The sequence below is a fragment of the Brassica napus genome, chromosome A2 (genome assembly GCF_020379485.1).
Source record: "Brassica napus cultivar Da-Ae chromosome A2, Da-Ae, whole genome shotgun sequence".
Classification (NCBI taxonomy): domain Eukaryota; kingdom Viridiplantae; phylum Streptophyta; class Magnoliopsida; order Brassicales; family Brassicaceae; genus Brassica; species Brassica napus.
The window spans coordinates 28,575,343-28,600,818 of NC_063435.1; the positions used below are offsets into that span (position 1 = coordinate 28,575,343).

At 34.1% G+C, this 25,476-nt stretch overlaps 6 protein-coding genes and 2 long non-coding RNA genes across 16 annotated transcripts; 6 read left to right on the top strand and 2 right to left on the bottom strand.

The window, feature by feature from the left end:
* The first annotated feature begins 16 nt into the window (after window positions 1-16).
* Window positions 17-3,349, top strand: LOC106444869. 5 transcript variants are annotated; one of them, XM_048746854.1, is made up of 7 exons: window positions 17-433; window positions 871-1,510; window positions 1,681-2,008; window positions 2,101-2,243; window positions 2,305-2,590; window positions 2,678-2,796; window positions 2,874-3,349. In XM_048746854.1, the coding sequence occupies exons 1-7, from the start codon at window positions 181-183 to the stop codon at window positions 3,172-3,174; spliced, it is 2,070 nt and encodes a 689-aa protein (XP_048602811.1). In that variant the 5' UTR covers window positions 17-180; the 3' UTR covers window positions 3,175-3,349. The 5 variants fall into 5 exon arrangements, with proteins under 5 accessions (XP_048602811.1, XP_048602816.1, XP_048602815.1 ...); XM_048746859.1 differs by having other exon boundaries at window positions 2,305-2,572; XM_048746858.1 differs by having other exon boundaries at window positions 1,684-2,008.
* A 567-nt stretch (window positions 3,350-3,916) lies between these two features.
* On the top strand, window positions 3,917-6,251 carry LOC106382737 (SNAP25 homologous protein SNAP33). The gene is made up of 6 exons (XM_048746885.1): window positions 3,917-4,078; window positions 4,392-4,401; window positions 4,441-4,912; window positions 5,217-5,310; window positions 5,392-5,522; window positions 5,896-6,251. The coding sequence occupies exons 3-6, from the start codon at window positions 4,451-4,453 to the stop codon at window positions 6,091-6,093; spliced, it is 885 nt and encodes a 294-aa protein (XP_048602842.1). The 5' UTR covers window positions 3,917-4,078; window positions 4,392-4,401; window positions 4,441-4,450; the 3' UTR covers window positions 6,094-6,251.
* A 356-nt stretch (window positions 6,252-6,607) lies between these two features.
* LOC125581438 (amino acid transporter AVT3A-like) lies at window positions 6,608-9,090 on the bottom strand. The gene is made up of 2 exons (XM_048746865.1): window positions 8,186-9,090; window positions 6,608-7,332 (listed from the first exon to the last, which is right to left on the bottom strand). The coding sequence occupies exons 1-2, from the start codon at window positions 8,921-8,923 to the stop codon at window positions 6,784-6,786; spliced, it is 1,287 nt and encodes a 428-aa protein (XP_048602822.1). The 5' UTR covers window positions 8,924-9,090; the 3' UTR covers window positions 6,608-6,783.
* Window positions 9,091-9,101: 11 nt separating this feature from the next.
* Window positions 9,102-9,667, top strand: LOC106382741. Its single transcript, XR_007319046.1, has 2 exons — window positions 9,102-9,459; window positions 9,609-9,667. It is a non-coding gene; the product is annotated as an uncharacterized LOC106382741 (long non-coding RNA).
* A 383-nt stretch (window positions 9,668-10,050) lies between these two features.
* LOC106369962 (LYR motif-containing protein 4B) lies at window positions 10,051-10,599 on the bottom strand. The gene has a single exon (XM_013810051.3). The coding sequence runs from the start codon at window positions 10,558-10,560 to the stop codon at window positions 10,297-10,299; it is 264 nt and encodes an 87-aa protein (XP_013665505.1). The 5' UTR covers window positions 10,561-10,599; the 3' UTR covers window positions 10,051-10,296.
* Window positions 10,600-11,320: 721 nt separating this feature from the next.
* On the top strand, window positions 11,321-15,110 carry LOC106444567. 5 transcript variants are annotated; one of them, XM_013886056.3, is made up of 7 exons: window positions 11,321-11,466; window positions 11,766-11,906; window positions 11,983-12,069; window positions 12,166-12,237; window positions 12,322-12,498; window positions 12,608-12,728; window positions 13,691-15,110. In XM_013886056.3, exon 7 carries the CDS (start codon window positions 13,691-13,693, stop codon window positions 14,849-14,851), a length of 1,161 nt encoding a protein of 386 aa, XP_013741510.3. In that variant the 5' UTR covers window positions 11,321-11,466; window positions 11,766-11,906; window positions 11,983-12,069; window positions 12,166-12,237; window positions 12,322-12,498; window positions 12,608-12,728; the 3' UTR covers window positions 14,852-15,110. The 5 variants fall into 5 exon arrangements, with proteins under 5 accessions (XP_013741510.3, XP_022561975.2, XP_022561978.2 ...); XM_022706254.2 differs by having other exon boundaries at window positions 11,990-12,069; XM_022706258.2 differs by lacking the exons at window positions 11,321-11,466; window positions 11,766-11,906; window positions 11,983-12,069; ... (1 more) ...; window positions 12,322-12,498; window positions 12,608-12,728 and adding exons at window positions 12,968-13,192; window positions 13,289-13,317.
* A 1,103-nt stretch (window positions 15,111-16,213) lies between these two features.
* On the top strand, window positions 16,214-17,288 carry LOC125581444. Its single transcript, XR_007319048.1, has 2 exons — window positions 16,214-16,947; window positions 17,172-17,288. It is a non-coding gene; the product is annotated as an uncharacterized LOC125581444 (long non-coding RNA).
* A 7,231-nt stretch (window positions 17,289-24,519) lies between these two features.
* LOC111211006 lies at window positions 24,520-25,465 on the top strand. The gene is made up of 2 exons (XM_048746903.1): window positions 24,520-24,841; window positions 25,232-25,465. Exons 1-2 carry the CDS (start codon window positions 24,595-24,597, stop codon window positions 25,435-25,437), a joined length of 453 nt encoding a protein of 150 aa, XP_048602860.1. The 5' UTR covers window positions 24,520-24,594; the 3' UTR covers window positions 25,438-25,465.
* The last annotated feature ends 11 nt before the right edge of the window (window positions 25,466-25,476 follow it).

Consider the following 25,476-nt stretch of genomic DNA (forward strand, 5'->3'; position numbering starts at 1 on the left):
GTTTCTTTATTCTAAAGTCAAGTCAATTTTATATACTTTTTGTTGTCCTCTGCTTTTCTCTTTGTCGTCTTTGCTTTGGAAAGCAAAAGCTTACTTGTACAAAACCGATCAGCCTCTTCAATAATACGATGAGTATGTGAGAAGAAGTTGAGTGACGACCTTCTCATCACATCGGCGGAGATGGTGATGGACAACAGGGCTGAGGCTGAGTACACGAGGGCTAAAACGTCGGTTTGGTGGGACATTGAGAACTGTGCTGTTCCCAGGGGTTGTGATGCTCATGGGATCACTAAGAAGTTAAGCGCAGCGCTGGCTAATATGAATTACTGTGGTCCTCTCTCTATCTCTTCCTATGGCAACACAGATCTCATCCCTAAAGCTGTTCAACTAGCTCTCTCCTCCACTGGAATCTCTCTTAACCACGTCCCCTCCGGTTAAAATCTCTTGATTTTTATAATACATATATAAATTTTGGATCGGAATGGATTATGTAGTTAGAGTTTAGGTTCAAGGAGCTGTGCTTATGTTGTGACGGACGATGCATTTCTAGGCCATACACTCTACTAAAATTATACTAGATGTGTGTTATGTTGTAACAGATCAGATGTGCATTCCTGGATCCAACCCTTGGCTTAGTATATATTGTCCGTTTCGGAATTAAATCCTTGCAGATTTGTATTGGATCGGTTATTCTCAAAAGACCTCGTACTAAATAGAGTTAGACCACATGTAAATATATATCAGATTTTTTTTTGTTTTAATATCCGTTGCTGGATTTGGATTACTTATTTATTCTAACATTTTATTTATTGCAAGGAACTGGATGTGGGTATGGTCGTTGAATCTCAAGTCTTTTTGGTTCTTGAACAGGAAGGAAAGACGCGAGTGACAAGAAGATTCTGGTGGATATGTTTTTGTGGGTGGTGGAGAATCCTCCTCCGGCTAATATAATGCTTATCTCCGGTGACATAGACTTCTCTGATGCTCTTCACCGGCTGCGAATGAGAAGATACAACATTCTTCTAGCACACCCTCAAAACATTTCACCTTCCCTGGTTGCTTCTGCTAAGACCTCATGGCTCTGGAGAAGCTTATTATTAGCAAGTGGGAGTTCTCTCACACAGTGTGGATCCTCAGGGGTACTTGACGGTTCTGAAATAACTAGTGAAGATGTTTCTGAACATGTTTTGTCCACACAAGCAATGGACTCAGGGTCTGGTTCTAGTAAGGCTGCGCGAAGTAAACTCAAAGGAATCTATGTCCCAAAAGCACCAAATGAGCTCTTAGTAAAGGAGGCAAATAGAAAGAAGCTTCAGAAGAAATGTAGTGAAACTAAAAACGTTGAAGAAAGTGTTCAAAACAATGACCAAGAGTCTTTGAAGTGCTTGGAGAAACAGAACAAAGAACTGATGGAGACTATTACAACATCTGAAAGAAATGTAGCTCCTCTCCATGTAGATCATGTCTACAGTGAACTAAGCCGCGACTTTCCGGTGCCCAAAGAAGTGAGGTAAATTCCAGTTGTGCCTCTCAAATGTCACATTTTTAAGTAGACTCTAATATGATTGTGTTAATATAAAGCTCTTACATCGATGACTTTATCTTCTCAATTTATCTACCGTCAATTGGTTTTAAGTTGGAAGCTCACGAAACTTTAACACTGACAATATTTTTGTGTAACAGAGAGAGTTTTGATGCAATCCCCATGAAATTAGAACCTACACAAAATGAGATTGTGATCGAGGAGTTGGAAGGCATGCTCAAACAGATCTTACAAATAAAGTCAGGTGAGCCAGAAACTGCACCTGCAGGCCTGAGTGAGAATCTAAAGGAGGACATGAACAAGAAGAAGAAAAAGAGGAACAAGAAGAAGAGTAGAGTGATTGAAGAAGATAAAGCTGAACCCTATGTTTGCAGTATCTGCAGTGTTATTTGTGATAGTCCTGCCATATTCGAGTCTCATCTTAATGGTCGTAAGCATGCTGCCACGGTTGAGAAGCACGCAGAGGTAAGTTAATGAGTCTGTTTCTGCCTTATCTCTAGAGTGTCTCAATGTGAAGTCAAAGGTTTGATTATGATAAAACGTTATTATTGAAACAGGCTCTACTTGGTGATAAGCAAATACCATATGATGTTGTTCAACATAATGGTCACTTGATAGATGGAGAGGCATCAGAGAATATCGACTACTTTGAAGACGTACCAGAGATTGATTACAAACCTCTTCCAAATGAAGAAGCTAGGTAAACTTCAAACTTGGCTTATGCCAAATTGAAGTATTCTTATTTTTGAAGTCTGCTACAGGGAATGGATTGATGCAATTTTCAACACACCAGAGCTTTCACAAGATGCAAATCTAACCCTGGAGTTTGAGAGTATGCTAAACCAAAGCCTGGAGATGAACTCAGGCGACTATGAAGGAGTCACTGAGGTTCCAGATGAGTTAAAGGACAAGGACATGACTAAAGATAAAGCTGAACCTGAAGCATACGTGTGTAGTATCTGCAGTGTGGTATGCACTTGTCCAACTGTCTTTGAGTCTCATCTGATGGGTCGAAGGCACGCTGCTAAGGTAAAGAAGCATGCAGAGGTAACGTTGAGTATTTTTTTGGTTTTTAACGCTTAAGGTAGATTTGAATGAGTCTCACTGATGATATATGTTGAACACTGAGTACAGGTTCTCTTTGATGATAAGAAGGTTCTAGAAGAAAGCCTTAAAGAAAAAGATCATCCAAGAGACGCACAAGAGAGTATCACGAACCCAAGTGTTGAGTTTCAAGAACCCAAAGAAGCAAGGTGATATAATGTACAAACTTGGTGTTGTTCAATTAGCATGCTGTTTTATGATGGCTAATCTCTTGTTTACGAAACAGGGAGAGACTTGACTCAGTGGTCAAGAGAATAGAACTTTCACTAGAGGATACGTCAAAGCAGGCGGTGGTTGAAGCTGGAAGCGCACCTGAGCGTGTGGAGGATGAGAATGGAACTCAAATTAGGGTTTGCGATTGGTGCAACGTGACGTGCAGTTCCCAAATGGATTTTAATTCACATATGACAGGTAAGAAGCATGCTGCCACTGTGAAAAAGCGTGAACCCGTTGTGAAGAAGCATGATGCCGTGGTGAAGAAGCAAGCTGGGACCAAATTTGCTTATGTTAGAAAGAATGGGCCTTAACTGGGCCTTTGTATTTTCCCGCCCTCAATAATTATCCACTGGGCCTATGTGGTTGACAAACAAAATACTGTGATTAATGGGCCACTTAAGGTTTGGGGTTATTTAAATAATTGTGTGTATTTTTCAAATAAAAGGCTTATGATTAAAATGTAAAATCTATCGCAAGTTTGATTCATATTTTCTTGTATGCGTTTGAAATCACATACTGAAATATCACATACCTACTAGAAGGTTTGGACGAGATTCTAGTTAAACAAAATAATGTGATGAATCGGCATATCACACGTGCATATATGCATGGTCAAACTATGTTATTTTAATGTTAAGTATGATATTTTAATCTTCAAGTATATGATATTTTGGGCTACATTATATCATGTTGTTTGACAAATTCAACAAAGAAGGTTGTTTTTGGTTAAAAGTTGATCGATAACATGTCCCCAAACGTCAAAAATGGAAACTGGGAAAAATAGACAGGGAAAAGGAAACAAAAAATAGAAAAAAAGAGATATTTAGTTATTAAAAATTCTAATTTTTCTGCTTAATTTATTGTATCTTTTGTTGAAACTAACATATTTTTTACACTGGTGCATGAAAAAAGAGAGTGGAATTAATAATTTTGTTAAATAAAACAAAATTATTAATTTTTCAAAAAAAAAAATTTAATAATTTTGTTTTATTTAATAGATAGATATATATACGTACGTTTAATTGCTACAAGATATTAATATCTCGTAAAGACAAATCCCAAAGACTTTTGAACTAAAAACCTTCTTCTTGGGTCGTTCCGCGTTAAATCGTTTTCCTTTATTTTGATCCCTTCTTATACGCATTGATTTGGTCCTTTTAAACACCAATCTTCTTCCTCGTCTCCTCTACTCTACTCCATCCCTCATCCATTCAGGTAACATGTTCTTCTGTTCCTGTTCCTGTTCCGACTGAACGTTTGTTGTCTGATAATTATAGAAAGCATTGTACTTTTGTCTCTTTTAGCCACTTCAATTGTCCCTGCACCATCTGCTCCATTATTTTCAAGCACTTTTTTTTTTGTTTATTCGTTGATATTATTCGCTACCGTAGCTTCTATGCTTTGTCTTGGACTTGATGAACTTCAAAGCTTTAGTATCTAAAAACCCCCTTTTTACTCTTACTTTTGTTGTTTAGCTTCCAAGTCAGAACCAAAGCATCAAATCTTGACCACTGTTTGGTTTCTGCAGGAAAGTTTATTACATAACCAATCCAAGAATTGTCTGTTGCTACAAGTAGTTAAGAGACAATGTTCGGTTCGAAGAACTCACCAGCAAACCTTCCCAAGCACAACTCTGCTGATCCTGGATTCCACAAACCAAACCCGTTCGATTCAGATGATACCACCCTTAACCCCTCCAAGAGAACTTCCTCTGAGCCCTCTTTGGCTATCACGACCAACCCTTTTGATGAGGTTGAGAAAGGGTCTAGTAGTAGCTCTTCCAAGCAGTCATTGACTTCGAACTCGAGACACCAGTACAAGAACAATTTCAGGGATTCAGGAGGTGTTGAGAACCAGTCTGTTCAGGAGCTTGAAGGCTATGCTGTGTACAAGGCTGAAGAGACTACAAAGTCTGTTCAAGGTTGTCTGAAAGTAGCAGAAGAGATAAGGTCAGATGCTACTAGAACTTTGGTCATGTTACATGACCAGGGTGAGCAAATCACGAGGACGCATCATAAAGCTGTTGAAATTGATCATGATCTCAGTAGAGTAAGCTCTCTCTCTCTCTTGTTTTTTTTCTTATTAATTGATTACAGATGAGAGGGTGTGTTTGTTTGGTGTGAAACAGTATTCTAAAAATAGGCCTAGTCGGCAAATCAGACCTTAACAAAATGATTTTTCTAGACCGATTTTTTTAAAAATCAGTCTAGACAATAAAAATATCGGTCTAGACGGCCGTGTCTAGTCAATGATCCCATAGTTAGGGCCTTGCGATTTCTTGAACATTGGTGTGAAATAATATAATGACATGAGTCACATGAGGTATATTGATTAAGATATTTTGATTTTGAAGGGTGAGAAGCTTCTTGGAAGCCTTGGAGGTATGTTTTCAAAGACATGGAAGCCGAAGAAGACTCGCCCTATAAATGGTCCTGTCATAACCAGAGGTTTGCTTCTTGGTTTATTCTCGCAGCTATTTTAGGTTTTTTTCTTACTAATTGCATGATTCCCGTTGTGTGTGTTTTTAGATCACTCACCAACGAGAAGAGTTAACCACTTAGAGAAAAGGGAAAAACTGGGACTGAGTCCAGCACCAAAAGCACAGTCAAGAACCAGAGAACCTCTCCCTGAATCAGCTGATGCTTATCAGAGAGTGGAGGTTAGCACTTCTCTTCCCTCTCTTGCTTTTTTTCTTTCTTTCAGAGGAACATTACTATACTCTTGCATATGAGATGAAGGGCCGGTTTTAAGATTTTGAGACTATAAACAATTTAGTAAGTATAACTTATTTTTATAAATGTGGGAGCCTATATATATATATATATATATAACAGTTTAAAATTTTGGAGACTATAGGCCAACTTTTCACTAGTCTATGCTCAGGACCGGTCCTAGATGAGTGTTGCATGAACATGATGCAAATGCACAAAGATCCAAACCCTGAGACATTGATTAAACATCAAAAGCTAGCTTCTCTTGACATTTGAGTAAAAACAGTTATGTAATCTTACTAATATATACGTTTATGACAGATGGAAAAAGCTAAGCAAGATGATGGACTTTCAGATTTGAGTGATCTACTAGGGGAGCTAAAGAACATGGCAGTTGACATGGGAAGTGAAATGGAAAAGCAGAAAGATGGTCTTGATCATCTTCATGATGATGTTGACGAACTCAATTACAGAGTGCAACAATCAAACCAACGTGCCAGCCGGTTGCTCAGGAAGTAGATGAACATAGTTATATGTTCATTACACTCCTTCCTCTCGTGTTTCTTCAGTGAACTAGTTGCTTATATACGTTTCTGTCTATGTTTATATTGGATATTTGATTATGAAAGAACAAAAATCTTAATAGAATACAAGCAAACATATACTTTCTCAAGAAATTCTGACAAACAGAAAGATGATGTATGAATCTCTCTCATAGTTTCATAATCTTATTTAAGTTTTTGTAAAAAAAAATTGATCTTTGTTGTGCTTATCTGATTATCTTTGCATCTACAGAAGGATGCTTCCACATAAGGTACAACTAGAGATGAAAAGCAACTAAACAGTTAAACATTCGATCAAAGAATCATTTCTACATAAGAAAGCAGTATATGGAAAACATAAATGGTTAGTCCATTTCAAAAAAATTATACACACTGTTAGTTCTTTTCTTTACTTCGAATTAAATAAACCATCTCTATTGTATAAAACATAATGACACAATAACTACAAAATAAATCCCGCACGGTCACACTCTTAAGAATACTTGTATTATTGGTTATCTCTTCAAGAGTCTTTCTTACAAAATAGTAATAAAAGACTCAAACAAAAACAAGTGTGGAAGGGAACGCAACAGAAATAACAACCAACAATGTCTTCTTCTCTTCTTGTTTCTACTGCTAACAAGAATCTTCAATGAAAGAAAAATGATCAGGCCTTGGATGTCATGATCTCAATGACAGCAGTCCATGTCCCAGTCACAGCTATCATAACACCAATGAGGAAAATAACAACATCTACCACCTTTCTTGCAAAGCTCAGCTCCTCTTTGAAAGCCTGTAAGTGGAAGAGCGATGGCAAAACAAACCCCAACACCACACAAACACTGCTCCCAACAAGAGACAAGAAGTCTGCAAAGTTAGGGACAAGCAGGGCAACGAGAGTGACCACCAGCACAGTGGACCAACGAACCCAAATGGAGTAACTAGAGCTGCAGAGACGGCGCTCTATGACCTCATAGACAGGATGCATCATGAGTGGAAACGTGAAGAAGAGGTTGATTGCTAAGCCTAGCTGAACAAGAGTGCTCACCAAACCTGCTCCTAGGTTTGTGGTGATGATATCTTTAGTCTCGTCTCCATAAGCCATGTACCCTAGCAGCCCAAACGCTCCGTACATGATCGAGATTAACCCCATGGCTAGCCCCAACGCTCTTCCAAACTTGTCTTTGTACTTAGCCTCTAGCTCCAAAGGAAGTACCTGTAGAGATGTTTCAACCAGTGTTAAAAAATAGGTCTAGACGATGTCTGCTTAAACAATAATCTTCTGTGCAAAACTCCACCTAGCGATTTTTTGAACATTGGTTTCAACAAAGACAACAACATGAGATGTAATAGAGAGGAGAGTGATTCTCTTTTACCATTCCAATCCCTTCAAACAACTCCTAAACAATACTTTTCTATAAAACGTCTAACGCCTAGCGATTTTTTTAAACATTGGTTTCAAAACACAGAGACAGGAGATGTAATAAAGTAGAAAGTGTTTGTCTTTACCATTCCAATACCTTCAAATGCATACACAGCAACTCCTAAACAATAATTTTCTACAAAACGTCTAACGACCGCCTAGCGATTTTTCAAACATTGGTTTCAAAACACAGAGACAGAAGATGTAATGAGAGAGGGAAGTGATTGTCTTTTTTACCATTCCAATCCCTTCAAACAACTCCTAAACAGTAATTTTCTACGAAATGCCTAACCACCGCCTAGCGATTTTTTTTGAACATTGGTTTCAACACAGACAACACATAGAGACAGGATGTAATAAAGAGGAAAGTGATTCTCTTTTACCATTCCAATCACTTCAAACGCCTACACAGCAACTCCTAAACAATAATTTTCTACGAAATGCCTAACCACCGCCTAGCGATTTTTCAAACATTGGTTTCAAAACATAGAGACAGGAGATGTAATGAAGAGGAAAGTGATTCTCTTTTACCATTCCAGTCCCTTCAAACAACTCCTAAACAATACTTTTCTATAAAACGTCTAACCATAGAGACAGGAGATGTAATGAGATGTAATGAGAGAGGGAAGTGATTTGTCTTTTTTACCATTCCAATCCCTTCAAACGCATACACAGCGACTCCCAACCCATAAAAGAACACAGAGAAGCCACCAAAGACTCTCAAAGGAGGTCTCTTCTTAACAAAGATAAACACATCCTGAACCATAACCACCAAGGTAGCCGCCACGTCAACAACATCAGCGAATATACTCAAAGGAGCGAGATGAGTCAGCGTGGGGATGGAGTTAAGCCCGAGCTGAAAAGGGAAACACGCCCACATGTACACAGAGCTGGGATCAAGCCCCAAGATAACTTCAGTCCCACGGCTAAGCAAGTTGGCCATGGTGGTGGCGACGAAGATCAAGTAGCTGACGCAGAACCCTGCCTGGGAGAGGACGAGCATGACGTCGACGACGAGGCGCCCCGCGGGGCCGCAGACGGCTTCGCCGAGGTCGCCGAAGGAGGTGATGGAGGAGAAGCCGGAGAGGGACTCGAGCTTGCGGCGGGTGCGGACGAGGAGCATCATGCAGAAGAAGGTGAGGGAGGAGACGAAGAAGAGGGTGAGGAGGCCGAGGAGCCATCCTGTTTTCTTGAAGGTGTAGGGGAGGCCGAGGACGCCGGCGCCGACGATGGCGATGAAGACGTTGGCGAAGGTTTTGGGCTGTGAGGAGAGGGTTCGTGGGCCGAGGAGTGGGGTGTCTTCTCTCGGGACGTAGAGGGAGTTGGAGGATGATCGGAGGGAGTGGGTGGACGATCCCGAGTCTTGATCGTACTCCAAGCCCATCAGGACAAGATGATAACTAAGAAAAGAGACAAGATCTGTGTGTGTTTGAGGCTGTGGTTTGTAGTTGGAGATGATAAAGGTGGAAACTTTAACTCTTTTACCACATCTCAGGAGTCTTCTTGTTAATCTGAGAGAAACAAAAAAAGGTACGAAAACGACAAAGTTTTTGTTTTTTTTAGAGTTGTACTATTATGTGATGGACCGACACATGTGACTTAGTTTAACCATATACTTTTTGTAATGAGCTGTTTTGTTGGATTTGAATGATTTGGAGAAGAATATTAAATAGAGATCAAATCAAAGTGAATAAAAGGAGGAGAGGACAGGTGTGGAGAGAGATTGAGAAGTTTTAGAAATGATTGAGGAGGTGTCAACCAGTAACAGGGAAGACAACGTGGAGGTTGCAGACGGCGCACGTTTCTATTTCTTTTTTCAACTTCTACACGCTTCTCTGCTCCTCTTTGGGCTCTCTCTGTCTCTCTTTGGGCCATGTGTGTGTGTTTCATGAAGAGACTAGAGAGTGTACTCAAGCTGGTGTCAGTGCTCCTCTTCTCCTCCTAGTCATAACTTTTGTTGCTTTAATGATCAAGCTTCTGTGCTTTGTGCTTTATTACTGCTTTTGTCATCCTAGCTGTAGTGGAACTCGATCATTTTGTCTTGCTAAAATTTGAGTGACGGGTTTCAGATTTGAGTGATCTGTTGGGGGAGCTAACGAACACGGCAGTTGACATGTGAAGTGACAGAGAAAAAACAAAACAAGGGACTTGGACATCTTCATCATGATGTTGAAGAATTCAACTTCAAGTGCAACCAAAACAGCAGCTGCCAGCTGGGAAGTGGATGAACAGAGTTATACATGTTCATCACAGACCCTCTTTTGTTTTAATCTTCTGTGAATCTTGTTGCTTAAACTCAAAACGCTTCTTATTATGGAAAACCTAAACTTTATTTGTATAGAACACAAGCAACCATGTTTTTTTTTTTTTTTTTTTTTTTTTTTCACAAGCAACCATGTTGTTGTTGTTCTTCTGTATCATACAGATTTGTCTCCTGACAATTCATAGATAATGTGTATGAATCTATAACCTAACAGCATCAGATCTAAAGATAGACATACACTACAGAAACGTTGAGAACATGTGAGATTTATTATTAAGAATTAACACAAAGACTCTTTATCTCAGCTCTAATACAAGATTATTCTCTGATCTTCTCTTCACTCAATAAAGGTCTGAAGCCATCAAGACACAAATATTACATGAGAATCACACAAAGCAATGTCTCATAGTTGGGAAAGAACTAAGAAACATGACCAATAACAATAACAAATAGCTTTTTAAGGGTATTGAAAAAAACCAAAACATACATATCCACTACTGAAGCTTGAGTTCCATGATGTTCTTGGTCTTGGGAGGATACGCCAAGTAAACCTTGACCACCCTCTCCACAACCTCCAGCTGCTTCTTACCTTCAGCATAAGCCTCCTCCACCTTAGAATGGTCGGTGAGACTCTTGTTCATGCGGAACCCATCCAAGGTCCTTCGCTTAGCGTACTCCCTGATGTTGTAGTCAGGGTACTGACGCCCCGCTCGAAGCAGGGAGCGACAGAGGCTGATGACTTGACCTTTATCTACCATCGCAGGGAATGGACACTAACACTTTTATTGGTACAAAGCCTGCTTACGTTAACAAAGATTAAGAGTCAAGATAAGGGATAAAGACACAAACTTTGACATATGACAGTGGAATTGGATTAAAGCAAAAAAGAACCAAACTTTCTCCAGAAAATCAAAACTAGTTAGTGAGGAGATTCATTTATCAACAGCATTCAATCTCTAACATTAGCAACAAAAGCTTCACTGAAAAAATATGCTAAAGAAGCAATTAAAAAAAAAACCAAAACCGATTAAATTGTATCTAAAACAACAACTTAACAGCCGACATACAACTAAAGTACTAAACTCCACCCAAAATTTTATAGTAATTGCAGACAACAACTAAAAGAGACAAGAACATCTAATTCACACAAGAGAGGATCCATCCAATCAAATTCAGGTAAGAATAGAATCTGAGGAAACGAAAGTCCAAATTCGTATAAACATACCTAAGATGAAAACGTCGATGTGTGATTAGTTCCCTCACGTCGACGACAACAAAGTGGGAGCTCGGCGTTGAGGTTCCTTCTCCGTGCTTACATAAACCTAGTAGTTAGTTAAAACCGAAATTGAACCGGGAAAGAATAATTAAACCGGTTTAATAATGGGCCTGACATTTAGGCCCGTTATATTTGGGCTAATAGGTGAAAAGCATTTTTTTAATAATAAGCTGTATGACGTGGCATATTTCACAAAAAGAAAACACTATTCTCTTGTCTCTCTCTGTCAACGCTCTGTGAGTGAGAGAATGTAGTCAACTCTGTTTTAAGGCTTGGTTTTGGTTTAACCGGTTCTGCGTCAAACAAAGTGTGAAGGTACTTGTGATCTGCGTCTTGTCTCTCTTCTTTGCTCTCTCACTCTCTCACTCCAAGACGTTGAAGCGTGATGGTAAAGTCTGCTTCTCTCCACCGTCTGGTTCTGTGTTTATGTATCCTCCCTCCATTGCTTTTGATTTCTATAGCTCTTTAACAGATTTGGAACATACCCATTATCAAAATTCGATGTATCTCTCTATAAAGTTTCACTCTTTGCGATGGCTTATGTGTGGACAATGAATAGATCCGATAGTATATGTACTACTAGCCTCAGTCAAGTTCTGTCTGTGTATCAATCATGAAGCTAGTTACTTAATATATATATTATTAATATTAGCTCTCTTTGCTCATTGTATTGATCTGTTTGCACAGTGAAAGCTTTGAATGAAATCAAAGCTTCTTTAGGATGGAGAGTGGTGTATGTATTCATGGGTTGGTGATGATCCTTGAGGAGATGGAGATCTCCCACCTTGGTCTGGTGTCACAAGGAGACTATAGGGTTGTCACAGAACTGTAAGTCCTACTTTCTTCTTCTTCTTCTGGCTTTAATATCGTTACTGAGATCTGATTTGGCTTTTGTCCCTTTTAGCTTTCAGAGATGTTGGTAACAACCATTTGGTGGGAACCATAAGGGAGCTCATCCGTTTTGATGGTAGTTTCCCATCTCTTCGTAACTGTAAGCATCTGCATTCTTCAAGAATCTTCTCCCCCTCTCTCTTCTATTATACTCGGTCCTTTTTCATCTCTTTATAAAATTCTCTGGTCCTTTTAGGTACTTGAATAACAACTATTTGAGCGGAGGAATCCCTGCTCAGCTATCAAATCTTACAAACTTAGAGACTGTGTAAGCACTCCACACTTTACATTATGACATCTGCAATAAACACTATCTGGATAACTCTAAATCTTTGTTTACTTCATTGTGTAGGTACCTGTCTTACAACAAGTTCATTGGAAACATTCCTTTTGCGCCATTGCTCACATTCCTAAGCTGACATTCCCTGTAAGTTTTTTTGTTTTGTCTGTCTTAGATTTGCTTACTAAATGTGCATTCTAGTGGGAGAATCCCAGACGCATTGTACAAGCATCCTTTCCTCAAAGAAATGTGAGTTCTCACCCTACATTGGAACCAAAGAACAGCGAAACTGTATAAGAATTTGAACCATGTGAACGAGTTTGAGATGTTTGAACGAGACATGTTTCAACTTTTTCAGGTACGTTCAAGACAACATGGAGAACAAGGCGTGAACCCCATTGGTACACAGAAAGTCTGACAGAGTAGAAGATTCTAGAGAAAACGTCTCAGAACTACCTAGAGATGGTTCCCCACTTCAGGTTTTTTTTTTCTTTCATTATTTTGTATTTGTATGGTCTTCTTGATCTTTGCAAATGAAACAAAAGCATCATAGATAACAAGTTTTTTTATCTTTATATTGTATAGTTAAAGACACATTCCACTAATTTATAATCCTTCTTAATCAAATAGAAATATCAGCTTTATAGTTTTTTAATTAATATATAGACCAAGAAAATGACAACACACTAATTATTAATTGGATCTTAAGTAACATAAATAAGAAATTTAATAAATTAAAAATAAAACTTAAATATGAAGAGATATGTAGTTACAAAGTTGGCCTCTCCCTCTCTCTCTCTCTCATAAGACTTTCTCCAAAGGAAAGATTTTCTTCTCTCTCTCTATGTTGTTTTGTGTGTGTTTACTTTCCTAACAATCAAACCTACTTTTCTTCTTTCATCAATTTTGTTTCCCAAAGTAAAGAGAAAACTAGTCTCCCTTGGTAAGGCAACCTTCTGGTTTTATATAATTTTATTTTCTTCTCATCTTCTTGATTATTTTCTTCATCTTCTTCTGTTTGTAATTTTCTGAGAATTAGGTTTTCATTCCTTGAGCAGCAATCTTAAGGTATCATTATTGTCTGAATCCTTGATTTCTCTGTGTTTTGTGTGTTTGGTTATGTTTGAGTTTGAAAACTGTTGGTAGGGCTTTTAAGCCTGCAGAGTTGTCCTATCATACCTCAGTTTTAATTGTGTCACGATCAGATTACAGTTTTGTCTTTTAGGTATTGATGTCATTGATGACTTGTTGGCATGATACACATGTTTTGATTTAGACTCTTGAAAGTCAACATGTGTCCTTTGGATGTAGATTCCTTCATTTAAAAAATGTTGAAATGAAGAAGAATGTTTAGTCATCTTTGGTTATGTAATTTGAGTACAGAAAGAAAAGTTCTTTTAATTTGATATGTTTAAAAGTTGTCCACTCTTATGGTTTATAGATGTCTGAAGAAGGTTCTGTGGAAACGGTACATGTAAAGGACGTGGGACCTGTGGAAGATGTTGTTATATCTGAGGCACCCAAGGGTCAAGAAGAGTGTGTATCAGAGACTAATGAAGTGCCTGTGCCTAAGCCACCAAGTGTGAACTCAACTAGAGCTGCTGGTACACGAGCAGGTAAACCGCAGGTTAAGTCCCGTTATCGCGGTGATCATCATGTGAGCTCAATTCATGATCACTGCAAACATGGGACACATGGCAAGAGGTGTGATCAACATGATGATGCGGTGAAACCATGGAAGGTAGTGAGGAGAAAGAGTGTTGAAGCCTCAGTGACGGTTAAAGTTGAGATTCCAGGTTTGAGAAAGAAGTCTTTGGCAAGTGTGACTAAACCGGAAAGCTCTGTGGCTGTAAAGAGAGATGGTGAGATGGCGAGATCTGTTGAAGCTAAGAAGAACAAAGGAACCATAAGTACTCTAACTGGTTCAGCTGTAGTTCAAAAGGTTCCTGGCTTGGCAAATGAGAAGTCAAGTTTTGCTATGAAGAAGGTTTCTGCTCCAAAGAATAAGGAGAAGAGAAAGACTCAGGCAATTAGTGGTGAAGATGTAAAAGAGAAGACAGTGTGTGTTGTTGAAGCTAGCGTCAAAGGTGTTCAGAGTGAGAAGCAAGCATCATCTGAGAAGAAAAGTGGTGATGCAGAGCTTGAAGCAGATCAAACCCCTGAGAAGAAGATTAGGCCTAAGAGGATGATGTCAGGTGCAAAGGTGAATCTAGCTAAGCAGATGAGTTTCAAGAAAGGGAAGACTCTTGAATCAAGACCTGAGGACGCTTCTCCTAAATGGATCAAGTTCAGAAAGAAGGTTGTTCAGGAACTGAAACCCCAAACCGAAGGGAGGAAGAAGAAGAATCTGAAAGGTATTGAGACAAGAAGTGGTTCTTGTGAAGGAAGCAAACATGAGAAGGTTGTTCTGAGGCATCAAAAGGTAGAAGGGAAGAAGAAAATGATGACACTATTCAACAATGTGATTGAGGAGACAATGAGTAAGTTGACAAAGGTGAGGAAGACCAAAGTAAAAGCTCTTATTGGTGCTTTTGAAACTGTGATCTCTCTTCAGGACACTAAGACACCTCAGAAAGTTCAGAGCAAGGCCACAACACTTTAAGGTTTAGTCCTTTGGGTGGCCAGCAGTGAGACAACAGAAACTTATTTGTGTGCTGCATATGATCGATATAACATGCAATATTTCAAACTTTGAGAACTTATTTTGAGAGGAAGAGAGCTATAGATATAACTGTCTTGTTACTGTCCTCGAGAGAGCAAAAGGATTTATGACCTTGACAATATAACTGAAGATGAAGTAAAGATTTCAAGTTTTATCTATTTTCCACAATTAAAGAAAAAGAACAGTTTATTATTTTTTACAATCATGATCTATGTAGCATGGAAGCGATGTCCATTTCCAGTTTTAGAATCAAATCGAAAATTTATGGAAGCTTTCAGACTCTCAATTTCAAAATCTTTATAACTTTTTTTAAAAGAAAAACGTATTAAGTTTGTGTTTCCATTTTGAAATCTTGCGTTTGTGTTTTGAAAGGGTATGAATGGTGACCAGGGAACGGCGAGGAATAATGCATTCCTTAACGTTCCTAAAAAAAATCACCATTCACAAGGAATAATAATTCCCTCTCATTCCCTTTCATTCCTTTTTTTGTAGAGAATTAAAAAACAAAATTGTTCCTTGATAAAATTGATAAGGAACAATCATTCCTTTTCATTCCTGCTATTTTATTCCCGAACATTCCTTTTTTATGTGTTCCTCTTGTTTCCCGAATGGTCACCAGTCATACACTGACAGTGTTTTATATAAAAAAACCGAAATCAAAAGTTTATGGAAGCTTTCAGACTCTCAATTCCAAAATATTTATATATATATATATATATACATATATATTTTTAAAGAAAAATGTGTTAAGTTTGGGTTTCTATTTTTAAATTCTGCGTTTGTGTTTTGAAAATTCAGTGTCTTATATAAAAAAACGTGAAGTTATTTTTATAGGGTGATTTTATTTTAGGGGATGTTATTCAATCGGTGATTTAAAATCAATTTTCAAGTATTGTAATCAATTAAACTTTTAAACTTAAACATAATTTTTAATTAATGAATTCTAAAATCTACGTAATATACCTTGGATTTTGATTTATTTGTTCATGAGAATCCACCACAAATGATTGGAAATCAATTTTAAATACAAAGAATTTTTAGATCCTTTGAAGTTGAATAACACTACATTTAAATCACACTTAATAACACCAGATTTTAAATTTGATTTATAAATACCATATTCAATAACACTAGATTTTAAAGTAGAATTTAGAATCATCATCTATACAAATAACACCACCTAAATTAATTCTCCTAGATCATTTATAAATGCATAAGAATAATTTATATAATATTTATAGAATTTTATAAACACAATCCCACCTTCTAAATACTAAACTTTAAATAGTAATCACTAAATCTAACCCCAAATGTTATTGTGTTTTTGATTGAGTGTAATTTTAAAAATTGGTAACCAATTTAGGATATTTTAAAGAAATTATTGATAAAAAAAAATCAAACTAATATACTGACCAAAAATTGTTGACACATTTTAATAAGTAATCAATTTTAGATTCTTTTGCATATCTATCAAGACTTGACTATATTTTTCAATTATTTTTCAATTAATTCTTTTAATTATTTGGTTATTTTTCTCAATTCAAATATTATTATTTTGGTAATATTTTATTCAAACATAACATTTGATAAATTGTTTTTTGACTTTGTGGGCTTAAACATTTTTTAAATTGTATATAAATTCGTTCATCTGATCCAACAAATTATCACAAAACCAAAAATCATATATATAATCTGATAAATATGAGTAATTCGGTTTTTATAGTTTCTATCGTTTTAATGACTATAGTTTCCCCAATTTTCAATGCTAAAATGGTGTATAGTATCACTTGTGGAATGGCGAAAGATTCGATGAGACCTTGTTTGGTCTTGGCACCAGGTCAGGTGCCAACAAGACCTTGTTGTGATGCTCTTCAAGCCATAGAGTTCCAAGCAACGACGAAACAGATTCGACAATTTTATTGCAACTGCTTTAAAAATGTTATCCATTCATCTCCATATGTAAAACTTATACCCTTGCCTGAACTCTGTCGGATTCCTATAACTGGGATTTTAACCCCACCTCATGGTTGTGATAGGTATGATTAATTTTTATATTAATTTTTTAGATTAATAATTATAAAAATTAATTTTTATGTGAAACAAAAAAAATTGTTACGTGCAGGTTGAAATCTTCCACCAATATTATCCATAGTCGTGTTTTTCAAAATTTCAATAAATATATATATGAGATATTTTCTTTTATTCTTTAGTTAATTTATAATTTAACTTTTCTAATTTTTATATAAATTTTGTTTCTCAGCATCCAAGTCTGAAGCAAAGAAGAAGAAGAATATGCAAGGAGCAAGAAGATTAATGCGATTACTAATGTATCAAAATATTTTCCAAAAATAAGATAACATTCCGTCTTTTTAAATCACTCATGAGCATATTTTCTTTAATTAGGCGACAAAATTCAGCGACTATAATAGAAATAACATAACACTAACATGATGTGAAAACACACCCGTTGTTGAGATTAGTGGTAAGAGAGCCAGAGATAATCTGTCTCTAGTGTTATGCTTTGTATTGAACAATGTAATGCACGAGAACCCCATATGTGAACCAACACATAAATCATTTTTTTGAACCAAGCGCTCGTAGCTTGGTGGTAAAGGAGGTACAGCTGTACTGCCCGCCACCCGGGTTCGAGTCTTGGCCACAACGGATTTAACATCCCTTCCGTTGGGGCGCTGGACCCCTTTCGGGGGGATAGTTGGGAATGTGGCTGCCCAGATACCAGAGTTATCAAAAAAAAAAAAAAAAAAAAAAAAAAAAAAAACAATCATTTTTTTGGTTTTATTTCTCTTAAATACCAATGAGAAACAAAACTTTCGTTTACGGCTAATCAAGCACGACAAGCTGGGGTTCGACGGTTTTGAGAGAATGAGAGTGAACTTTGCTGGTCTGTTGTTAAAAGATTATGCCATCAAGAACTTGGTTTACGGTTATGGGATGAAGAACTACCCACTCCAACGATTGAGAAGGTCTGCCATAATATGTTTTTTTTTGGGGTAAATTGTTTTTTTTTTGGGACAAAGGTTAAAAGTTGAGAATTGTCCAGTAAAAATAACATTCTGCCATAATGTTTATCCTTCTTAAAGTTCTTATCCAAAACCAAGAGCAAATTATTTTATGATCGGTTGTGTTATCTTTAATTAGGAGTTTTGTTGGTTCTTTGATACCAAACTACAGAATATTTTTGTCGATGAAAAGCCATCTCAACAGATGCACTTTGTGCCTGTCCAATGAAGTCCTAATGGTACAAGCATAAGATCCCATAATTTACGAGTGATTTAGCTTCATTCCTAGGCAGTGTTTTTAAAAACCGGACCGACCTGATTGTTGGACCAAGTTTGACCATGAACCGGGGATGTAGTCATAATGAAATTATATTTTAATAATTTTTTAATACAAACTTTGACTGTTCAACCATAATTATATCATTCATAAGCCATATATATATATATCTGAATATCTATTAAATGTTATTATTACTCATAGTTTTTTGATCATTTGTATTTTATTATACAAAAATTAAACTATAGATTATAAAATTATCAATGTGAGACTTTTAACAATTTTCATTATTTATAGTCATTTTAATAAATTCAAAATATAACATACACAAAAAAAATCTAAATTTTTATTATATGGTTTATATGATTGTTTAATTTATTTTAATAATATAACATTAAAATATGGAAGATATGTAAATTGTTGTCAAATCTTTATTATTAAAATTATTAATTATCAAATATATATAATTCACTTTTGATAATTCCATAACTTTTATTTAAGGAAAGAAAGCAAAATAATAATTGTAGATTGTTAATTAATTTCATGGTTAGTTTAATGAGAAGTATATAATATATGTCAAGTGGACCAACATATTTATTTCTCTATAGACTTTAAGAAGTATTCTAGTGATACCACGTGTTATAGTTAAAATGTTGTAATGCTTATCTTTTTTTTTGTTAAAGAAATGCTTATCTTTTAATATATACTAGGTAATAACCAGCGTCTTGCGCATGCTGAAATTATTAATTTTGCTATTTCTTAAGATAAGAAGATATTAGGTATGTTTAATTTTGATATCAGTTCGGTTTTAGGTTAGTTTGTTTGGTTTTTAATCTACTAAAATATAACTACCATTCTGAATCAATATTTATTTTGTTTCTTCGGTTAAATGCTTGAGGTTTTTAGTTTTTTTCGATGATAACCAAAATCTATTATTATTTGTTTGGTTTCATATCATATGAATTTTAGACAGTCCTGATGTCCAACTAATGGTTTCATATTATAATTTCTAAATGCATGAAAAATCAAATCAAATCTAGATAATAATTGAAGAAAAAGAAGAAAATTATTAAGACAAATCATTTCATTAAAATTTGGTCGATGGCGAAAAGAAACATTAAAAAATAATATTTCAGCTTCCAAGAGAATTAGAATCTTCACTTGTAGTGAATATTTAGTTATATAGGTACTCACTTCAATGTGCACATATATGTAGGGCGAGGCAAAATATCCGTAAATTTTGATTTGATTTGTTATCCTTTTCGAATTGAACCAAAAATCTGGATATCTGTAACTCTACGAAGCTAAGAAAATACTAATATGCAATATCCTTAGAAACAAAAAAATCACAAATATTAATATTTTTAGAAAAATATATCCGATTTGATTCATTATATGCTATATATAATGAATTATATATATAAGTTTTACAATATTTTTATTTACTAAATTTATTAAAATAGTTATTAGTATTCAAAAAAGTTAATAATTTTTTGTAATTTTTTTTATCTTAGAGTTTTTATTCATTTTTAATTAATTTATTTATTTTTACGGATTGGATCGGCTATCCGGTTAAAATCTAAAAAAAATTGAATATCCGTGATACCGTATATTTGGATGGCTATGAATCAAATCAAATCGAATATTTAATTATTCAGACGAAACAAATCGGATCACGAATATTTTTAAAAGCCCGGATATCTGATTCGTGCCCACCTTTACACATATATATATATAAGTGATTGATGAATCTAAAGATACAGTTAATTAACATTAAAATATATTTTCTTCAAAATAACACATAAAAGATAAAATTCTTAAAATAAAAATTAAGTAAAAGTAAATAAGCCTAGACATTAGTGATTTTTTTTGAATTTATTTTATTTAGAACGTTTGTATAATTCGTAGAATCTTACATCTGAGTTTTATATTGAAAAAATGTTAAATATTATATAGTGTGTATACATTTATGTAAAGTTTGGTTGAGAAGCTTTCTGCATGTGACATGTAGGTGTATTCATTTTTAAATTGTTGTGAGACTGTCACCTTGCAAACATAATGTAAACTCATTTAATGACAACTAGATTTTGATCTGCACCCGCACGGGTGTTTACTTTATCTTTTATATAAATATATATATTTGTTGTAAGTAGACAATATTATATTATTATTTTTTATTAAATGTTATTTTGTTATTCTTATAAGTATAATATAATATTCTTTATATTATATTTTTCAAAATATGTTACTATTTATTTTTCTTGTCACCATTATATATCATATATGTGTCATTATATAATTAATAGTATTTTATATGTATCATAATCATATATATAATATTTTTAAAACACAATGTGAAATATAAAAACCATAATTTAAGTTTGCGTTTGAAATTGAGCTTTGTATTTTATTTTTAATATATATATTTAAAGCATTTTTATAATGATTATTGGAAAATATTTTAGTAAAAATCAATTTTTGAATAGATTTATATTTTGAATCAATTTTTGATTTAAATCAATTTTATATTAATATTTTGATTTGAAATATGTATATAAAATTTAAAATTTGTGTTATCATTATTTTAGACAAAAAATGTTTTAGGTAATTAGATTGGGCTATTTTCGTATATTTTAAAGCTGGCTTAGATATATAGTTTATCATAATATTATGAACTTTCAATATTTTTTTAATAACATAAGTTATTACTTTTTTTTCTTAATATATTGGTATACATGTTTCCAAACATTATTATATTCATTTTTTACTGATATACATGTTTCGAAACACTTCCTAAATGTACTTCTACTTTAATAAGATCTATACTATTATTTATGAAGTGATTTTGCTTAGTTGTTCTCCTGTCCATGATTTTAGATAATTTTTATTTATTTATTATTGCTTATTTGTCATATTTTCTATAATTTGTGATTTTGCTTAGTTGTCCTCTTATGCTTGATTTTAGATAATTTTTGTTTATTTATCATTGTTTATTGCTTATTTTTCATATTTTCTATAATTTTAGATAATTTATTTATTTGTTATGTTTTCGATAATTATACTTTTTCATATTTTTCATATCCTCCATAATTTAGGTTATTGATTATTTCTTATGTTCTTTATAATTTTCTGTAGTAATTTTATTTATTTATCATATTTAAAATAATTTTAGGTGGTAATTTTAGTTTTGCTTACTTGTCATGTTATCCATAAGTTTAGGCTATTTTTATTATTTTCATGTCTTATTACTTTTAGAACATTATTTTTCATATTCCATGATTTAATTTAGGCTCAGTCATTAGTTTTAATAAATAACTTTTTGAATTGTTAGTTTTGAACATATATAGTGATTATTTAATAAATCTTTTCAATATATTCATGGATAAATATTATTAATGAGTATTAATTTTATAGTTTTGTTCATCTTATGTTAATTTTCAATATTAAATCTTTTAATGTTTTATTTATTATTTTTAAAATGAAGCTTGCTTCTCTTTTATACCACCGAATTATTTTATCAATCAAAATATGAGTCCAAAGAATACAATCTCTCGCTGTTAAAAATTAAAAAAATACAGCTTTACAAGATATATATACTTTTATTAAATAGAAGTATGTTTTTAATTATTGTAAATTTGTTAATAAGTATTAATATAAACTCCGATGAAGGAGAAATTTATATAAAATGCAATTAAGACTTTGATGAATAGGGGTTTGATTTCATAGGCTTCACTGATAATTTGGTAATTATGGTTTATTTGTAGATTTATCTTTTATATTATTTTTAAAATAAAACTTTATTAGGTTATTATAATGATGATATTTTTACATGTATGGTTTAGTGATAGAATAAATAAAACATTTTAAAAATACCAAACCATTATCTATGTTGTCTTGTAATAAAAAAAAGATAATTATATCAGTAATTAATTTAATATTTGAAACTAATTAAATAATTTAGATTGAAATTAAAAATTTGTTAAAATTTGAATTAGTTGGATATATATTAGTCCGCACAAGTGTGCGGGCCACCATCTAGTATATATGTATCTTTCATACAACTTCTAATCTTCCTTTCTCAGAAAAAAACTTCTAATCTCTTATCATATCTTTCTGTTTGTACCCTTATTTATATTGTCTTCTGCTCCTATCATCAATGCAGCTTCTAATCTATTTTTTTCTGACATAAACAAGAACATATTCATGATGAATCTGTAAACCAAACTGGTAACTCTGCATCCATATGAACGATGAAAAACAGTTGTTTCCTGGTACTGTGTGCGAGACTGTTCGCCCTGATATTTTTCGTTCGAGGTACATGAATGAGCCATGCATGGTTGAAATTGCTTCTGAGGATCTTGATATCTTCAAAATACATTGCAAAGACTGACAATTCTTCTGGTTCCGAAACCATCTTCACCAATTGAGAACAATATGTTACAAAAGTAACATTAAACTGCCATAAATTCCCCATACACTTCATTGCCTAAATGAAAGCCTATCTCCACGTGAAGAGGCGAAAGACTAACATTAAAATGTCGTAAATCGATTAGCTATTCTTTTTTTTTGGCAAAAAATTTATAAAACAAGATAGCTGCTAAAGAGTAGTGCTAAACATGTTTGTATATGCTATTACCAAGAAAATAAATGGTAATTTACCAAGTTTTGTTTTTTTATCAAAAAAATATTTCAGGGAAATATAGATAGAGGCAATAGTTTCAGAGACATAAAGCACTATACGATAGTTCTCGTGGGAAATAGGTAGTTGACCCAAAAATAAATGATTATGTTCATCATTTAAGTGTGTTAAAGCATCTCCAATATACTCCATATTTTACATAATTTTATAGAGTAATGCTTTTATTATTTGTTCATTACTCTATGTCCTATTTTGTTTTGGAGTAAAATATACAGTGGAGTTGGAGATTTTTTATACAACAGTTTTTATGTAACAAATTATAAAACACCCTATTTTCATTATTTTCGTTTAATTTTTATAGTTTCAGTAGTGTTAGTGAGTAGTGACCATTATTTCCTCCACTTTTCAATGTTAATATGGTGTATAGTATCATTTGTGGCATGGCGCTAGCCGCTAGACAAGGTGAAACCATGTTTACAGCATGTCGTAGGTGAGAAGCCAACAGTTACTTGTTGTGAGGCTATTAATAGCATAACCCGGAGACTGACTCGTCGACACCTCTGCTGATGTTTCAAAGATGCTGCACAATCATCTCCATATTCAAACCTTATCAACTTGCCTGAACTCTTATCATATTTCTCCAGTTGTGCCTTTCACCCCATCAGTAGACTGCGATAGGTAATTTTAATAATTATATTCTTTTATTTAGTTTAATAATTGTAAAGCATTAGTATTTATGTGATACTAAAAATTGTTAAGTGAGGTTGAAATCTTTCACCATTATTTTTTATAGTCATGTTTTCTAACTTCTTGATAAATAAAATGTTAAATTCGAGTTTATTATGGGCTTCCAACTTAAAACCAATTGGTAATTAGTGGATTGACCCTAACCCTTTATATATTAGTTAATGTCCCTTAGAATTCCCGATGTGGGATGTAATATCCCTAATATAAAACTAAATATTATTTTCTAGTTAATTTATAATTAAACCTTTCTGATTTTCTTTATAAATTTGTTTTGCAGGATTCAGAATATGTAAGGCGCAAGAAGATTATGGATATGACAATAAATGCACCATCAAATTTTCTAAAATAATGAGATAAAATTTAGTTTTTTCTTAATTATTCATGAGCATATTTTCTATTATTAAGAGAGAAGACGTAGAAATGAATTCAATCATTTTTATTAATTATTCATGAGATTTTTTTGTTATTTGAATAAAATGTCAATTCAATCATAATTTTTAACTCGATATAAATTATTAATTTATAATGTGAATTGGACCATATTCTTACATGAATTTTCTAAAAAGTTATTATCTTTTTGTTTTATCGATTTATGTCATATTTTAAACCGGCTCAATTTAGAACTGAGAAAAATTATTACTTTATAGGGGTTATTAATTTATCGAATATTAATTTATATGATTTTTACTGTATATGTATTTTCGCTGAGATACATATAATGTTATTGCAAAATTTGGATAGAATTACAAAACAAATCTACAGAAATTACTTTTGTCACCCTGAAAGGAAGAAACAAGTGAGATTACCATTGAACGATTTGACAAAGTCCTAATTTCGATCCAAATGTACCAAAACCACAGGCTCTAAATTCGCAATCAAATACGGAATTTTCTTTGTAAGAATAATTGCGTATATATCAACGAATTACAAAAAAAAAATGTAAAGGAGAAACTGATCAAGCTCGTTTACAAAACCATCAACATTCTACAAAGCAAAGAATATGTACAGATCTGCGAGTTGGAACCGTGCCACGGAAGACTACTCGTCCGCACCGCCCAAAGGATTGTGGATGGGCTCCATGATCGGTCCCCTTGACGAAGACGAGCCACCTTCCTACAATAATCCACCAGCGGATGAAATGGTTAAGAAGGAGAAGTCACCTGCCAAGTTCGCTGAAAAGGCTATTCACATCATTCCTTTTGTTCTTCTTGCATGTGCTCTCGTCCTTTGGCTCTTCTCAAATCCAGGTATATATAATATACACACAGAAAGGTTAGTGAACCAAAAACTCTACGTATAGTAACATAATGGTCCAATTTGAGCTGAACTTGCGGTCCTAGACTTTTTATTCTTTTAAAAAAACACTATACAACCATGACCTGCCTTGAGACTCATGATCGGCTTGAAACGATTTATCAAACATATATTTTTCTTGGAATACCCTTTTTCTTAATCATTTGGGACCGAGTGATATATACATATTAAGTACTAATTACTTTGGAGACCAATGTTTTATCTCGCTATGGCAAAGACCGGCTCTGTATGAACCTCACTCATTTGCAATTAGCTATTGTACATGAAGTATGAATAAGTAAGATCGTTGTATTAGTAATTTATAACAGAACACAATTTTGTAGATGTGGTGGATGTTGGGATGAGAGAGGAATCTATTGCGGCTAGGATTGAAGGACTGACGATAGAAGGAGACATCGACAATGATAGTGATGGAACTCAGACTGGTTTCTTGGGCGCAACCTTAGAGCTCAGTGGTGATTCAGACAAAACACATTATGCTGATCGGAACAGACGAGCTTCAAGGAAACTGATTAAAGGCTTCTACTAGTTAATAATAAATCAACCACCAATCCATTTTTATGCATTT

What these genes read in the sequence shown, in the direction of transcription:
- LOC106369962 (XM_013810051.3), bottom strand. Translation starts at nt 10,560, where the DNA reads ATGGTAGATAAAGGTCAAGTCATCAGCCTCTGTCGCTCCCTGCTTCGA.
- LOC111211006 (XM_048746903.1), top strand. Translation starts at nt 24,595, where the DNA reads ATGTACAGATCTGCGAGTTGGAACCGTGCCACGGAAGACTACTCGTCC. An exon ending in TTGGCTCTTCTCAAATCCAG is followed by an intron (nt 24,842 to 25,231) that starts GTATATATAATA and finishes ACAATTTTGTAG; the next exon opens with ATGTGGTGGATGTTGGGATG.
- LOC106444869 (XM_048746854.1), top strand. Translation starts at nt 181, where the DNA reads ATGGTGATGGACAACAGGGCTGAGGCTGAGTACACGAGGGCTAAAACG. An exon ending in TCTTAACCACGTCCCCTCCG is followed by an intron (nt 434 to 870) that starts GTTAAAATCTCT and finishes GTTCTTGAACAG; the next exon opens with GAAGGAAAGACGCGAGTGAC. An exon ending in AGGTAAAGAAGCATGCAGAG is followed by an intron (nt 2,591 to 2,677) that starts GTAACGTTGAGT and finishes CACTGAGTACAG; the next exon opens with GTTCTCTTTGATGATAAGAA.
- LOC106382737 (XM_048746885.1), top strand. Translation starts at nt 4,451, where the DNA reads ATGTTCGGTTCGAAGAACTCACCAGCAAACCTTCCCAAGCACAACTCT. An exon ending in TTGATCATGATCTCAGTAGA is followed by an intron (nt 4,913 to 5,216) that starts GTAAGCTCTCTC and finishes TTGATTTTGAAG; the next exon opens with GGTGAGAAGCTTCTTGGAAG. An exon ending in ATGCTTATCAGAGAGTGGAG is followed by an intron (nt 5,523 to 5,895) that starts GTTAGCACTTCT and finishes CGTTTATGACAG; the next exon opens with ATGGAAAAAGCTAAGCAAGA.
- LOC125581438 (XM_048746865.1), bottom strand. Translation starts at nt 8,923, where the DNA reads ATGGGCTTGGAGTACGATCAAGACTCGGGATCGTCCACCCACTCCCTC. An exon ending in CGTTTGAAGGGATTGGAATG is followed by an intron (nt 7,333 to 8,185) that starts GTAAAAAAGACA and finishes ACATCTCTACAG; the next exon opens with GTACTTCCTTTGGAGCTAGA.
- LOC106444567 (XM_013886056.3), top strand. Translation starts at nt 13,691, where the DNA reads ATGTCTGAAGAAGGTTCTGTGGAAACGGTACATGTAAAGGACGTGGGA.